Source organism: Lactuca serriola, chromosome 1 (assembly GCF_051521515.1).
Source record: "Lactuca serriola cultivar US96UC23 chromosome 1, Lser_US96UC23_V15, whole genome shotgun sequence".
Taxonomy (NCBI): Eukaryota; Viridiplantae; Streptophyta; class Magnoliopsida; order Asterales; family Asteraceae; genus Lactuca; species Lactuca serriola.
In genome coordinates, this window is record NC_136408.1 from 137,494,672 (window position 1) to 137,509,504 (window position 14,833).

Below are 14,833 nucleotides of genomic sequence, written 5' to 3' on the forward strand. Positions count from 1 at the left end.
TGATGCTACTTTAGAAAACCTCCCCAATTTCATAATGTTTGTGTTTACGTGTTGCATTCCGTTATGCTTGTTGATTTTATTTTATTTAAAGACACGCTTAATTTTTTTTTTAATTTGTTTCTTTTTTTTTTTACAATGATGGCCAACCAGAAACGTGTGAGGCCCTACTTGGTCACCTAACATACCATTCCCATCACACGATTAACAAGAAATTGACATTTGAGTTTTTCAAAAGCAAGTAGAATAAGATGCCACTATGAAAAAACAATCTAAATGGATTCATAATGCTTTTAACACAATGATCAACTCCATATCAAGAAAGGTTCATGTTATATACGAAAAAAAAAGGATAAAGCAACTACATGAATGATGAGATGGCCCACATGATGTCGGGAATATTTTTACTCCAATTGTGGCCATTATATAAAAAAGTAATCAACTATTTGTAATTTATAAAGAAGCAAACCACTTAAAGATACATTAGAAATCAGCTGACCATCTTCTTAACAAACCATTATTATAACCACAAAAAAGAAGAAATGTGAACAACGAAGTCGGTCAATACGCATAATTTTCTCAGGCCAACCCCCTTCTTAAAATTCGAACAATTTTACGCATACAATTGGCCTAGGAACAACATTCATTTTTAAAAAGTTGAAATGAAATGAGAATGAAATTTAAAAAGTAAAATGGAAAGAAACTGGAAGAAGATGTGTGGTTTTTTTAAAGGGTATAAAGGGATTTAGATTGTATTCTCTAAAAAGTAAAAATTAGCTTAAGTTTTCAAATTTTGCATCTAATTTTCATTTTTTTTGATTTTTCATAAGAGAATAAAACCGTTTTGGATCATCCTTTATATTTTCTAACAATCGTATTATCTAAAAAAATTGCAAAATATAAAGGAGTATGGTAGTGGGTGGTGGTGGCTCTAATAGGTAGAGGCGGACCCAATTTTTTTTAGTAGAGGTAGCACCAAAAAAATTCCTAAAAAAATAAAATTAGATAATTAGATTAGAAAACAATGAAAATTATGATTTCATTAGATATAAGAAACTAACGTATATATTACATTTTAAATTTAACCTCTTTGTTTACTCGTTTTTTAAAACAATTCATCGTTTTTTTAATCTTAACAAACATAAGTGTCGTTCATAAAATCATCGCCCACTTTCATCACTACTACCAAGTACCAACATCCAATTTTCATATAAAAAAATTCCAAAAAAACCTTACTAATATAATTAAAGATTTAAAATTCACAATTGAAAATTTAAACCTAATTTCACCAATAATACAAATAAATAACAAAGGAAGAACTAATTGATTAATTTTAGGTAATACTTGTTTATTTTGCTAGTGTGAAAAAAAGCCTAACTTTTGAGAGGAGTGAGCAAGTAGGAGAAGACGCCAAACTTTTGTTATTTGTGGTGTCGACTTTCAGTGAAGGAGGGGCAGGAGAACCCAATTTTTCCCTTTTGCTATTGAAGTATGTCGTATACGTTTTGAGTAGCTGATTTATGCAATGGTCTAATTGGCTAATTGATTCACATAATGGGCTGTTTATTTGTATTTTTTTATTTAGCCAATAGTGGACGTTTACTTGGAGTTACACCCGGTGCACATTAGATCAAAGATATAAAATCCAATTGTTTTTTGAAACTTCTAAGTGCTATCCCTACCAACTAACTATATTCGCCACAAGAAGTATGTGGTGGTGGATTGTAGGTGGGATGTGGTTGAGGGTTCATAGAGAAAAAAAGGAGAAATGACAAAAGAATGTTAAAAAAGCCTTTTTATAATTGAACTTAAATGAAAAGTTTAAGAGTTTTGGTAAAAAGGACTACCCATGCAAGAAATGAGACCATAAGGATTGGTGATGTATTGTTTTTTAAATTTGTTCTCAAAGTGAAAATTTCACTAAACCGCAAGGATCATATTTGTAATTTAGTCTTCCGTTCTAGAAAAAGAATAAAAAAAAGAAATTCAAAAGTAGCAAAACCGTGTTCTTTTTGGTAAAGAACCCAGAAAGCCTCGGATCCCAACGAAAAAAAAAACCCGAACATTTTCGTTGTTTGTTTATCGTCGACTCACCGTTTGCCTGCTTGCTCATCTTTCTTGGCCCTTGTCACTCTTCATTTTTCATATGTTATCACCGCTTCAGGTTTATATAAAATCTGCTCATTCTTACAAGTTACTTTTGCTTGTCTAAGAATTCCACTTAGCAATCACAGATCACATCATAATCATTTGAAATTTCATAAACAGGTGATTAAAACTTTGTGTATTTCAGATACTTTTGTTTAGTTTACATATCAGTTACAGTCCAGCTAGCACGTTCTTGCTTCAAGTCCAGAATGATAAACAAAACTTTGCGCAGACGGGAAGATTCTCCAATTCTCGAATTTTTTTTTCCCTTAATCACTTTATATTTTGAGTTCATAACCACCATTTTTTACATTTGATTCTTTATTGAATGATGTTATCTGCTCCTTAATTGTAAGCTAAACACTCAAAATCAACAAGCTTCAATATTCGATTGTCATAATTCTACATTGCCTGCTGATGTTCCCCTTGTTCAAAACTTGTAGATCTGTCAAAGCCAGATTGTAAGACAACCGGGTGTTATTCTGCTTGAATCAAAATTAGGATTTTGCTAGTGCATAATCTAGATCCTGAACCAAATAAGTAATGCCCTTAATTTCTGTTTGAAAATAAGCTGGATTTGGTTTATGTTTCGAGGCACAAAACTGATAAGAGATTTCTTGCATAATGAACGGGGCCTTAAAGCATTAGTAGACAAAAAGATTCAAAGCACTAGAATCCCCACTCAATAGTTTTGTTAGGGAGTTCATAATCTTCATTTAAAGTTACTTCTTAATAAGTAATAACTCACATGGCAATATAATTTTATTTTACATCAATACTTTGCTATTAGCAGATGAGATTTAAGTTGCATACTGTAATCAATAATTTGCTATTATGCAGAGGCATTTGTACGGGGTCCTAAAATTTAAAGAACAAGTGAAGAAAGCCGGTGAAGAAAACTTTCATAACTAATAACATAATTTATTATGGTGGTTCTATCTAAACTTCCAGAAGGATCTTCATCTTCTTCATCACTTCATGGTTATAGTTCATCAGCTCGTGTTCATACTCCATCCACTCATGGTCATAATTCATCAACTCATAATCATAGATATGATGTATTTTTAAGTTTTAGAGGTGTTGACACTCGTCATAGTTTCACTGATCACCTTCATAAGGCCCTCATTCATGCCAATATCAATACCTTCTTGGATGATGAAGAGATTGAAACAGGGGAAGATCTGAAACCGGAACTGGAGAGTGCGATTAAGGCATCTCAGGCTTCTATTATTGTGCTGTCTAAGAATTATGCTTCTTCAACATGGTGCCTGGATGAATTGGTGCTGATCCTTGAGCAACGGATGACATCCAACCATATCGTCATCCCAATCTTTTATCATGTGGAGCCCACACATGTCAGGAAGCAACAAAGTAGCTTTGGAGATGCAATGGCTAAGCATAAACAGACAATGGAGGCAGAGAAAAATGCAAATAAAAGAAGTCAATGGGCTCAAAAGATGGAACGATGGAATAAAGCGCTTACACAAGTTGCTGATTTAAAAGGGAATGACATAAATGGCAGGTCACCACTTTCTTACCCTTATTCATCTCCCTATGCATTTCAATAAGTTTTTCTAAATCATTAAATAGACATATATCTGATGTTTTAGGATATATAGAAAATGAACATAATTGAAAATAAGTTCTCAAGTATGTGTTCTCATAAACTAGTTCGTACAGATGGATTAGCCATTTTGATAATTTTTACATGTTTTTTATGCATTTTGTATTTTATCATAAGTTAGTACATTTAGATAAACCTTCTCCACGATTTTTACATGCTTTTTATTTAAAAACCAAAGTTTGATGGGTTTGCTATGCTTCTACTATTAATTATATCATACTGCCTTCAAATCATAGCGGTTTTAATGATAAATAACTGCTTTTAGTTGTATTTATTAAAAGATAACCCATAACTATTTCATGGCATTTTGTTCAAATCCATGTAAAGCCACATCGATGGTTAAGTTTGATGGTCGTGTATAAACATAGTGAAATCTTGTATTTCGTTGGTTGCTTTGGTCTTATCATAAACTAATATTTATGACCTTCTCCATTAGCGAAATCTTGTATTTCATGGTATTTTGTTCAAATTGATGTGAGAACTCAATTAATAATAACAGAAGTGATATAATCTTAGTTAGGATCTTTGAATAAATTAAATCTCCCAATCTGGTTCATTAGTTTTGTAGATTGTGTTCTGAAATTCTTATATAATCAAGTTTCAGGTTGGAGACAGTGTTTATTGAAGAAATTGTGAAGGACATCCACCGTAGATTACATTTACACTTAAGGAGCGTTCGGCCACAACTTATTGGGATGAATTATCATATTAACTTTGTAACTTCATGGTTGAAAGATGGATCCTCGCATACAGCAGACATACTTACTATTTATGGTATAGGTGGGATCGGGAAGACATCTTTAGCCAAACATGTCTATGGGCTATATTCTCATGAATTCCACACAAGCAGCTATATTGAAGATATCACTAGGAAATGTGATGGGAAGTTTAATGGGTTGCTTGATTTACAAGAACAACTCTGCTATGACATTTCAAAAACAAGTTCAATTAAAGTTCATGATGTTTCAGTATACACCGCAAAGATAGAGAATGCACTAGCACGTAAAAGGGTGTTTCTAGTTCTTGATGATATCAGTACCCTTGTTCAGTTGGATGCACTACTTGGAAGCAAAGGCTTTCATCCTGGAAGCAAAGTTATAATTACAACAAAGGACAATTGGTTGACTGAGAGTTGTTCTTTATTTAAAACAAACATTAAACCCAAGAATGAAAGGCATTTTCTTCGAGGCTTAGATTATTTTGCATCGCAACAACTTTTGTGTACGCATGTATTCATGTGCAACCAACCCAAGGTGGGATATGAAGAGATGTCTGATAAGCTTGTGAAGTATTGTGAAGGACATCCATTGGCTCTTGAAATTTTGGGAAAGTCTCTACATAATCGAGATGTAGCTTATTGGGAAGGGTGCATCGAAGGGCTAAGGAATGAAATTAGTTCCCCTATCAATAATGTCTTGAAAATGAGCTTCGATTCCTTGCCATCAAAAAACGATAAGGAGTTGTTTAAGCATATTGCTTGTTTTTTTGTTGGACTAGACAAAGATGTTACCGAAACAATATTAGAGGCATGTGATATAAACACAAGATCCGGGATCACGAATCTCACTGACAGATGCCTTCTTAGTATAGGACGAAATAATGAATTGAAGATGCATCAGTTGGTTCAAGAGATGGGAAGATTCGAAGTACGCCAAGAATCACTTGACAAGCCATGGAAGCGAAGTCGATTATGGTGTCATAAGGAGTCATTCAAAGTGTTGAAACAAAAGAAAGTAAGAGGTCATGCATGCTTTTAGTAGTGTGTGTGTGTGTGTATGTCTGATATTTTGTATTGCCTAATTTATTTATTTGCGTTATGTTTCTTATTAGGGTAAGGGAAATCTTCTAGGCCTCGCCATTGACATGTGCATGCTTGAGAAAGAGAAGTTAGGTGTATCATATGAGCTGAAAACAGATGCATTAAGTAACATGGATAATTTGATGCTACTACAACTCAATTATGTGCGAATGGATGGGTCTTATAAGAATTTTCCAGAAGAAATAAGATGGTTGTGTATGCATGGGTTTCGTTTAAAGTCTATACCTTTAGACTTACCGATGATGAATTTGGTTGCTCTTGACCTGTCATATAGCAATATTGAATCATTTGTCGGTTGTTATAATAATCCACAACGGCTTGAGAAGAGGCAAAATGTAAGCTATCTTCATTTATTATTCATCCATATTGAGTTGATGTAGTTCTCTACTATTCTAACTTATTTCCATTTTTGTAGTTTGATGGATCGTTCTTAAAAGAGAAAAGGTTGCTTGGATCATTGAAGATTCTTAATTTAAGTTTCTGTAAACAACTCCGTAATCTTGGTGATTTTGACCAACTTCCTGCACTTGAGAGGTTAACAGTTAGAAATTGCATTGGTTTGCTCGAGATATGCGAATCAATCGAGCAATGTGTTGAACTTGTCTTCATCGATTTGAGCTATTGCAACAAGCTTGAAAAACTTCCAAGAAACATAGGCATGTTGAAGAATGTTAAAACAATGTTGCTAGATCGTTGCAGTCCTGGTGGATCTCCAATCCAGAATTGGGATATGGAATTGGGCAAGGCTAACAAAATTGACATAAATACAAAAACCTCTTCCCCTGCCTTTGTGGGTGCCATACCAAGTGATTTGAAGTTGTTTGCAAGTTCTTTACCGAGTTCTCTAGTAAGTTTGTCAATTGCAAATAGTAATTTGTCCACTAAATCCTTTCCCATGGACTGGAGTTGCCTATCCATGTTAATGGAATTATATTTAGATGGCAATCCTATAAATTCCATGCCTAGTTGTGTGAGAACCCTTCCTAGGCTTGAGATACTTGCTATGAGGGACTGCAATAAATTGAAGTTAATTGATCATCCTCCACGTACACTAAGCAGGTTACTCTTTCCTGTTAATGGGCATCTTCTAGGAAAAGTCGTATTTGATCCAGAGATGTCCCCACTAGAGTTATCAATACCCCTGACGCTTCCTACATTTTTGTCATGTGAAATTGAAGGCATTGTGAAAATCCAACCAATGGTATGTGTTGAGGAAAAGGTATTATGTAGCTTGGGCTGGAGTAATTTAGACTTCCTTAACGAAAGGCACTTGGGAACTAATTGTCGGGAATCTGAAACCCAGGTTTTTTTAGTTAATTTTTTTGTCTGTATGTGAATATGTTATATGTATAATATGCTTCTTATGTTGATTAATTAAGGTGGTTGTATTTGGCAGATGATGATTTATGAATTTGGAATATTCAGCACAATGTATGAGGCGGAGGAGATGCCGAGTTGGTTTAGGGATAGAAGCGTGGGGCCATCAATATCATTTACCATTCCATCATCATCGTCTCCAAACAAACTCCTTACAGGACTCAACTTCTGCTTCTCTGCTGACACATCGATATATCCCGGTGAGCGTTTTCCAGTTTCATTTGGTCAGTTCTCTTTGTCGCCAATGATGACAATTATTAATATAACAAAGAACCGCACGTGGATATACAAACGTTACTTCGACAGATTTAATGTATGTGGAAAGTGTTGGGTGTTGTTAAGTCATTGGATGTTTGGGATGAATGAGATGGAGGCTGGTGACCATGTTACTGTTACTGTTACAGAGCCAGATGATGAACTTGTAAAGGAGTGTGGGGTGATTCTTGTGTACGATGATGGAGAGAAGAAGGATGAAGAAGAAGATGTGTTGGGTTATTACAAGTCATGGAATCACATAATTGGTGGAGATCTCTCTCCTTTTGAAACAACAACCACCGGAGAATACATCCTACACAACGAACAATTTTTTATGTATGGCATTAGATTGTTTCCCTATCATGGTAAATTCGTTCCAGACAGCCCCGACTTTCATGGTAGATGTCATTTTTATTATTGTCATGTATATATTACATGAACCATCACCCAACTTCTTTAAATAGATGGATAATAACTCCATTAAATTTTAATACATGGATCATAACCTAATTCTTTTAAACAAATGGATCATATGACCTAAATCCACCCATTTATTATTGATTTTATTAACCTCTAAGATAAGAGTTTCTTTTTATAAAATATAGAAAATAAAACCACTACTTTTATTTTTGATGAATTAACCCAAACATTGGTCAATCTAAATGGATCAATGTGTTATATCAATTGATAAGTCTTTCGAGATGTTGGAATTTGGATCACATAAATATATCGAGACCTAATACAACTACTGTTTTCAAGTGGATATGTGTGAATAATGATTAACACGTAACTTTTTTTTATATGTTTTCAGAAAAAAAGCAACCATGGTTTAGAGCTTTATCCCGAAGGAGACCTTAAATTATTGGTCACACACATGAGGTATACTTTTTGAAACCGAAACCTTACTCTAGTCACATGTATAAAATGCATATACAACCAAACAAGTTATCATGAAAGTTCTTGATTGGTCTATGATGTAATAAAATAAAGGGTGTTATGACCTTGCAATGGATGCTTGAAAATGGCAACATCAGAATGTAGTTGGAGCATGAAATTTGTCTAATGTTCTTTTAAATATTTACATGCACAGCTCTAATCTTTAATCATGTGGACCTATGGAGCCCTAATGTCTTCATTTAGGGCTTCAAATTCAGTGTTTTTTGGTTGTTATTACTTTTGTTTATTTTTATGTCAAATACATGATATTTATTAGGCAATTATTATCAATTATTTTTGGTTGTCAGATACAGGTTTTTCTCTTTCTAACTTAATGCATAATGGATAGCTTAATGGGCCAAGTGTGGGAAGGGATGATTTATGTATTGAGATTTGAAATTTTATCCCCACTATCCTTTACCCAAAATTTTAATATAAAATAAATATACCAGCTGAATTTCCCTCACCTTTTTGTTTTGTACATTTCTAGATATTTTTTATGGTATCAAAATCTATATATTTTTTTAGAACTTTTTCATAACATTAAAATCTATTTTTTTTTTTCTCGTATTATATGATAGTTATATTTGGTGTGTTATTAAATATTATGTTTACTTTAAGTTATTAATTATGTTAGTAATATTTTTATTTTAATTCTTTTAATATGATTATTTGTGATTTCTGTTTTTATTTTAATTCTTTTAATATTTTTATGCAAAAAAGTCCCCATTATTTTGAATTTTTTTTTTTTTTTTTATAAAGTCCTTAACTTTTTTTTGAACAGAGTCCCGGTTATTTAACATTTTGTCCAAATTAACGAAAAAGTCCTTTTTTTTATTTTAAAAGGAAATGACATATTTTGTGATTTCCTAAAATCATGAAACTTTTCTGTTAAAAAAAACATTTAGGAATTTATTAAAAAATTTCTCAAAATAATGGGATTTTTGTGCGTAAAACCTTTATTTATATACAAAAGGGTAAATATAGTCATTTATTCATATTCAAGATAGTTCATTTAGTTCTAAAAAGGAACAGTCTTTATGTATATACAAACGCTTTATTATCCAGACAAACATTAATACCTATTCATCCACTTTATCAATAGAGGACTTGTTGAGGAAAAAAAATCTCTAAGCGTGTAGATTCAAGAAAATGTATCATAACATGTATATACTTCCAAGTGATTATCTATTTTCATAGTATTTTGTATTTTGTCTCTGTATATTTATGTTATGTTTAAAATGTTCTTACTTTTCTTTTATTCGTAGGGCAAGGAGGACTTTTCCAGAAGAATTTAATTAGAAGGTTTGGTCATTGCCATCTCTAGTATTGATTCATCTTTTCAGTTTTTGTTTTAATAGTTGTATCTTTATTGTCAAAAACAGGGGAAAATCCTTATGAATGGTTTTTGTGTTGGTTAATATACGCATCTAAGGAATATTATAGAAATGGTCATGTTGTCTTGATTACTTAATATATTTGTTATTATGGTGAGTTTACATGAATTAATCTCACATTTGTTGCATCTCCAAGAATCCCCACCTTGAACAACCACCCAACCTCACTGTTTGTTGAGTTGCATTGAATTTATGTTTGAGAGTATATATTTGTGTTTCTGTTTTATCATTGGTTCAACTTCCAAGTGTATATTTGATCTGGTATATGTTTGATTGCACATGAAGGTGCTAATATGTACTTGTGTTAAATCGTGGTATGGATATTAAATGGTTGCTCATATTGAGGACTTTAATTAGCTTGTTCTTCTGTAGCTATGAATTGCAATGATTTGACTATACTCGTTAAACATTTGAGAAGTTATATTCACTTGCTGACATGTTTTGCTACGATTAGAACTTGGTTAAAAAAGATAACCGCAACTTGCATGAATTTTCTAGATTAGCTACTAGCTTCCGTTGCAAAATGAAACACTTATTGAATTATATGTTATTTCCCCAGTGATTCTTTTGAGGGTTATTATATATATATATATATATATATATATATATATATATATATATATATATATATATATATATATATATATATATATACACACACTAGATTATAACCCGCGTTAAACGCGGGGAACATATAAAAAACATACAAATATCTACAGATATTGCATAATAATTATTAAAAAAAAAATTATGGTTATTGATATTATTGAAATGTGTAGAAGATACATTGAAATCGATAAATATCTATAATCATTGAAATACCTCTTTGTATACAACATTTTTTGTTTTATTAGTTGAATGACCTTTTTCATCACATATGGTTATGATATTGTTATATAAGCATAAGTATTCTAATTAGACGTTCATTCCATAATAAGGTTACTTAATTTGAGCTTATATTGACAACCAATATACCGTTTTTTTTCACTGCATTAAATATTGACAACTATTTCATTTATTCAAATAAAGTCATAAAGTATAATTTATGGAATGTTAAATGTCATATGGATTTAATTTTAGTATATCATCAATGGAAATTCTTTTCTAAATCATGATTGGTTTATTTTAAATTGATTATGAATATAAGTGCTAGCTTTTATGTTTGTTCTTATTTATTTGGTGTTCGCAAGAACTATGCATTAGTCTTGGCGCAACTTTGAATAATTTTAGTATATCATCAATGTAATTCAGTATATCTTTTAATTATATGAAATATCAAATAATGACATTTCATTACTATTGTGATAATTTAGTTTATATATTGCATTTTTACTAATCTTAACGATCTTATTTTTTTTTTCTAATAACCGTAGTGTTTTTACTAATTGTACTTACAAATCTCCTAATATATTATAATTTTTATCTTACTTTATAATTTTTCATAACTATATTATTTTCAAGATTTGTTGTCTTAATAGTTTCTTTTTAGTCTATTTAATTTTATATTTCATTGTACAATATTATCGTTTGTATGTATTCTGAAATTTTATTTTAAAAATGTTTAATGTTTACATCATGATATTTTTTTAATAAACCCGTGTAATCATTATGGAATATATCTAGTTTGAATTAGCATTTACTTCATTCACTAAATTAAATTCCTCATTAAACGGATATATTTTGAAAAATAATAATTATAATGTGGCAACACTATCTAAGACATAAATGCTTGGTATACTTTTAAAGGGAAAAAATTGGGATCATTAAACATATTTATATAAAGAAAAAGACAAATTTAAATTGGATGAAATTACTGGCGAAAATTATTTTGGAGGGAATTGTATTTTGTAAAGTATAATACTATGACAAAATTCGAAATATGTGTATTGTTCTGTAATTTTATAAATTTTATTGTTATTATATAAAGATAAAACAAAATAGGTTGATATGTTAAACAAAATAATAATAATAATAATTTCAATGTATGTAACTAAAAAATATAATTTGAAGATGAAAATTTAAAACTTAAAAGTATGAAGACACGTGATAAAAAAAATATTTGAAATAGCTTTAACCATAGTTGACCAATTTGTTAGTGAGAAGATCATAAATGGATCCTTTGATAATGATCAACGAATTATTTCTTGTATGAATAAAAGTGGATTCTATAATTAGTGGATTCAAAATGTTTTAAGTAATGCTAAAATAAACATGTATATTGAAGTGTAGATGAACATGTCATTTTCATGCAAACGACATGTTTTATGGTATCATGTAGAAATATACTTTAGAAAATAAATTTTTTTAAACACATATACTTAACTTATATCCTGATCAACCAGGTTCATCAATCGTTTCTCCCTTGAACTTTCAATAATCACTTTCATGAGATTAGTCGACACAACTCGACTAAGAAAATTTGGAACAAAAAAATAAATGGTTGTTGTATTATAAATGTGTAATACAATAAATATTTACGTATAGATAAGGTAGAATGTTAAAATAAAATCTTACCAAATGCAACACGAGTGTCGATTCCTAGCTGTCAAATCCTGGAAAGTCAAAAAATTATAAGGATCCACCATAGTTGTCAACAAAATTGATTCCATACTTAATTTCAAATGATGCATAAATAGATTATATATTATTTCCTATTAAATCAACTTAAAAGTGTAATATGATCATACCAAAATATTTTAAAATCATACCAAAGTTAACCGGATTCTTACGATATAATAATAATAAAAATCATAATCACCTCTAATATATAAAAATAACATTTTCCTAATTAGTGTCAATTCCAAAGATAGTGAAGTTCTATTTTGTTAAAGGTGTGTAATATCTTTTCCTGTTTATATGAAAAGTTTCAGAAAAGTAGTTAACCGATTTCATGTAATTTGTGATAAAGAAAATCGAAATATATGAATACATATATATTTGATATAGGAACAAAAAAATAATCGAAAAAAATATAGAAAGCAAAAGAAGGTACTGACCTTCTACTGCACAACAACGAAACTTTGAAGCAAAGAATGATGACGGAAGTTATAAACAATAAGAATGATATTGTAGGAGAAAGTTTGAAGAAAAGAAACGATTGAAAATAAGTGTGAGTCGCGGATTCAATGATGAATCGTATATGTATGTGCTAATTTGAATCTGATTTTTTGGTATTAATGGTTTCCTAATAAAAATGGATTTTTTATATTAATGGTTTACTAATATAAACAGATTCATATTAATGGTTGATATTAATGTCTTAATTGAAATGGTTTGTTACTAATATGTTTTTAAAGCTGCCCATATTAAAACCTTTATAATCAGAAATTCAGGATTTAAAATATGGAAAGATTTTATTGGAATTATATACATTCCATTTCAACGGATGTAAATTAATTTTGTTTGACAATTGAAAAGTTTTAATTGGAATTAAATATATTCCATTTGGGAAAATGATGTCAGCAATTTGATCTAAGGGTAGAAAACATATAATTAAAATACAATCAATGGCCAAGATTGTTTAAGATGATGTCATAAGGTTTCTCTTTTAATAATATTTAGAAATTAAAGTTATGAAGAAAAGGAATAGTAAACTTGCAATTTTTTTGGCAGAATTGGTCCTTGTACTATTTTACCTATTTTGACGCTTTTGGTCCTTGCAATCAATATTTTTACACTTTTTAGGAACCTTTAATATTTAAAGTTTGGCCACAAAACTTTAACGGTTTGACAACTTTGATCCTTTTTCTAAAAAGTTGCTAATTCCTACCTCTTTAATTCTTTAGCCATTTTGACACTTCTGGTCCTTGCAGTCCAAACTTTTACATTTTTCAATTTTGTTCCTTGCAATCAATATTTTTACATTTTTTAGGAATCTTTTAATATTTAAAGTTTGGCCACAAAACTTTTACGGTTTGACAACTTTGATCCCTTTTCTAAAAAGTTTCTAATTCCTACCCCTTTAATTCTTTAGCCATTTTGACACTTCTGGTCCTTGCAGTCAAAACTTTTACATTTTTTCATGAAAATGAAAAAAACGGTCTGGAGCAAAGCCCGGGCTTTTCATTCTTGCACTTTCTACGTCTGTCATTTTATCGATTTGGAAACAACATTGAAATCTTCTGGCCCCCGCGTTGCGGGGGTAACCTTTCTAGTTGTCATAAAGACCCAAGAAGGTTTTGTGATTGGTTTTAAAAGGTCCTCAAACTAATTTTTGTTCCTTCTATAGGTATAAACTCAAAAATGACATGTTAATAAACAGAAGGTAACCTCTTGTTCCCTGTTAACATATAAATTCAACCAAACCTTAAATGACATGGCATATTTTATGCCACATCGATCCCACGTGTGATGTGTACACCCATCCTCCAAAACCTCACCTGAAACTAATAAAACTCTCTTTAGATTAGCACAACCCTTTTTCATCTTCTTTACATGTGATTTGGTTCTAACATAGATAATATATATTTTTCTCTCTCACAAAATCAAAACAAAACTAATAAAACTCTCTTTAGATTAGCACAACCTTTTTTCATCTTCTTTATAGGTGATCTGGTTCTAACATAGATAATATATATTTTTCTCTCTCACAAAATCCTCCTAAAGAAATCCAGTTACCACCATTTATGTCTCTGGCCTAGAAACTACAGTGCACCATCAACCTTTTTGGCGACCATCTACGGGAAAAGGAATCGAAGCTTCATCTTGTTCATTCACCTTTAAACATTTCAATGTTTGTGTGTTTGTTTTAGTTGCAGGTAAGTATGTGTGTGTGTGTGTTTGTTTGTTTTAGTTGTAAATAGGTGTGTATTTTAGTTGCAAGTAGATGAATAGATCTTATTCTAGTGATCAATCAAGGATTATAATGGTAAACTTATTCTGGAAGTTTGATACAGAAGAGTTCTTTTTTCCACCGTTTTTTCATATACAGAGAGACTGTGGGGGTAGAGAGGTGTGTAGTTTGCCAACACCGACCGATGGTGGGAAAAAGATTACAGATGAGTCGTTCTACAAGTGCGTTTCGTTTCATTTAGGCAAATCAATTTTGGCTAAATCATTGTTTTCCATCTTCATTCCAGGTTTGATTTATATCAAAATCCGTTCTCCAGGTTTAAGTTTGTTGAATCACCATCGGTCAGTGCAGATTTCTACAGGTGCCGATCCGTAGGTTACGAGCTTCAGCCTCCAATTTTTTTTGCAACTAACGATACACGCCGATTAGAATTGTGAGGTGGTTAAGAAAAGTGAGGTTGAAGTTGTCGGGAATAGAGAAGACATCAT

General features: G+C 31.1%; 1 protein-coding gene across 5 annotated transcripts; it reads left to right on the plus strand.

The window, feature by feature from the left end:
* The first annotated feature begins 2,022 nt into the window (after nt 1–2,022).
* LOC145099192 (disease resistance protein RUN1-like) lies at nt 2,023–9,670 on the plus strand. 5 transcript variants are annotated; one of them, XM_079036785.1, is made up of 9 exons: nt 2,023–2,265; nt 2,986–3,667; nt 4,374–5,502; nt 5,600–5,923; nt 6,004–6,891; nt 6,985–7,618; nt 8,032–8,099; nt 9,425–9,461; nt 9,542–9,670. In XM_079036785.1, the coding sequence occupies exons 2-7, from the start codon at nt 3,072–3,074 to the stop codon at nt 8,076–8,078; spliced, it is 3,618 nt and encodes a 1,205-aa protein (XP_078892911.1). In that variant the 5' UTR covers nt 2,023–2,265; nt 2,986–3,071; the 3' UTR covers nt 8,079–8,099; nt 9,425–9,461; nt 9,542–9,670. The 5 variants fall into 5 exon arrangements, with proteins under 5 accessions (XP_078892911.1, XP_078892923.1, XP_078892917.1 ...); XM_079036797.1 differs by having other exon boundaries at nt 6,985–7,556; XM_079036791.1 differs by having other exon boundaries at nt 2,023–2,161; nt 2,266–3,667.
* The last annotated feature ends 5,163 nt before the right edge of the window (nt 9,671–14,833 follow it).

Coding starts and splice junctions, on each gene's coding strand:
- LOC145099192 (XM_079036785.1), top strand. CDS start 3,072: ATGGTGGTTCTATCTAAACTTCCAGAAGGATCTTCATCTTCTTCATCA. Junction 5,924..6,003: donor GGCTTGAGAAGAGGCAAAAT/GTAAGCTATCTT, acceptor CCATTTTTGTAG/TTTGATGGATCGTTCTTAAA. Junction 7,619..8,031: donor AGACAGCCCCGACTTTCATG/GTAGATGTCATT, acceptor ATATGTTTTCAG/AAAAAAAGCAACCATGGTTT.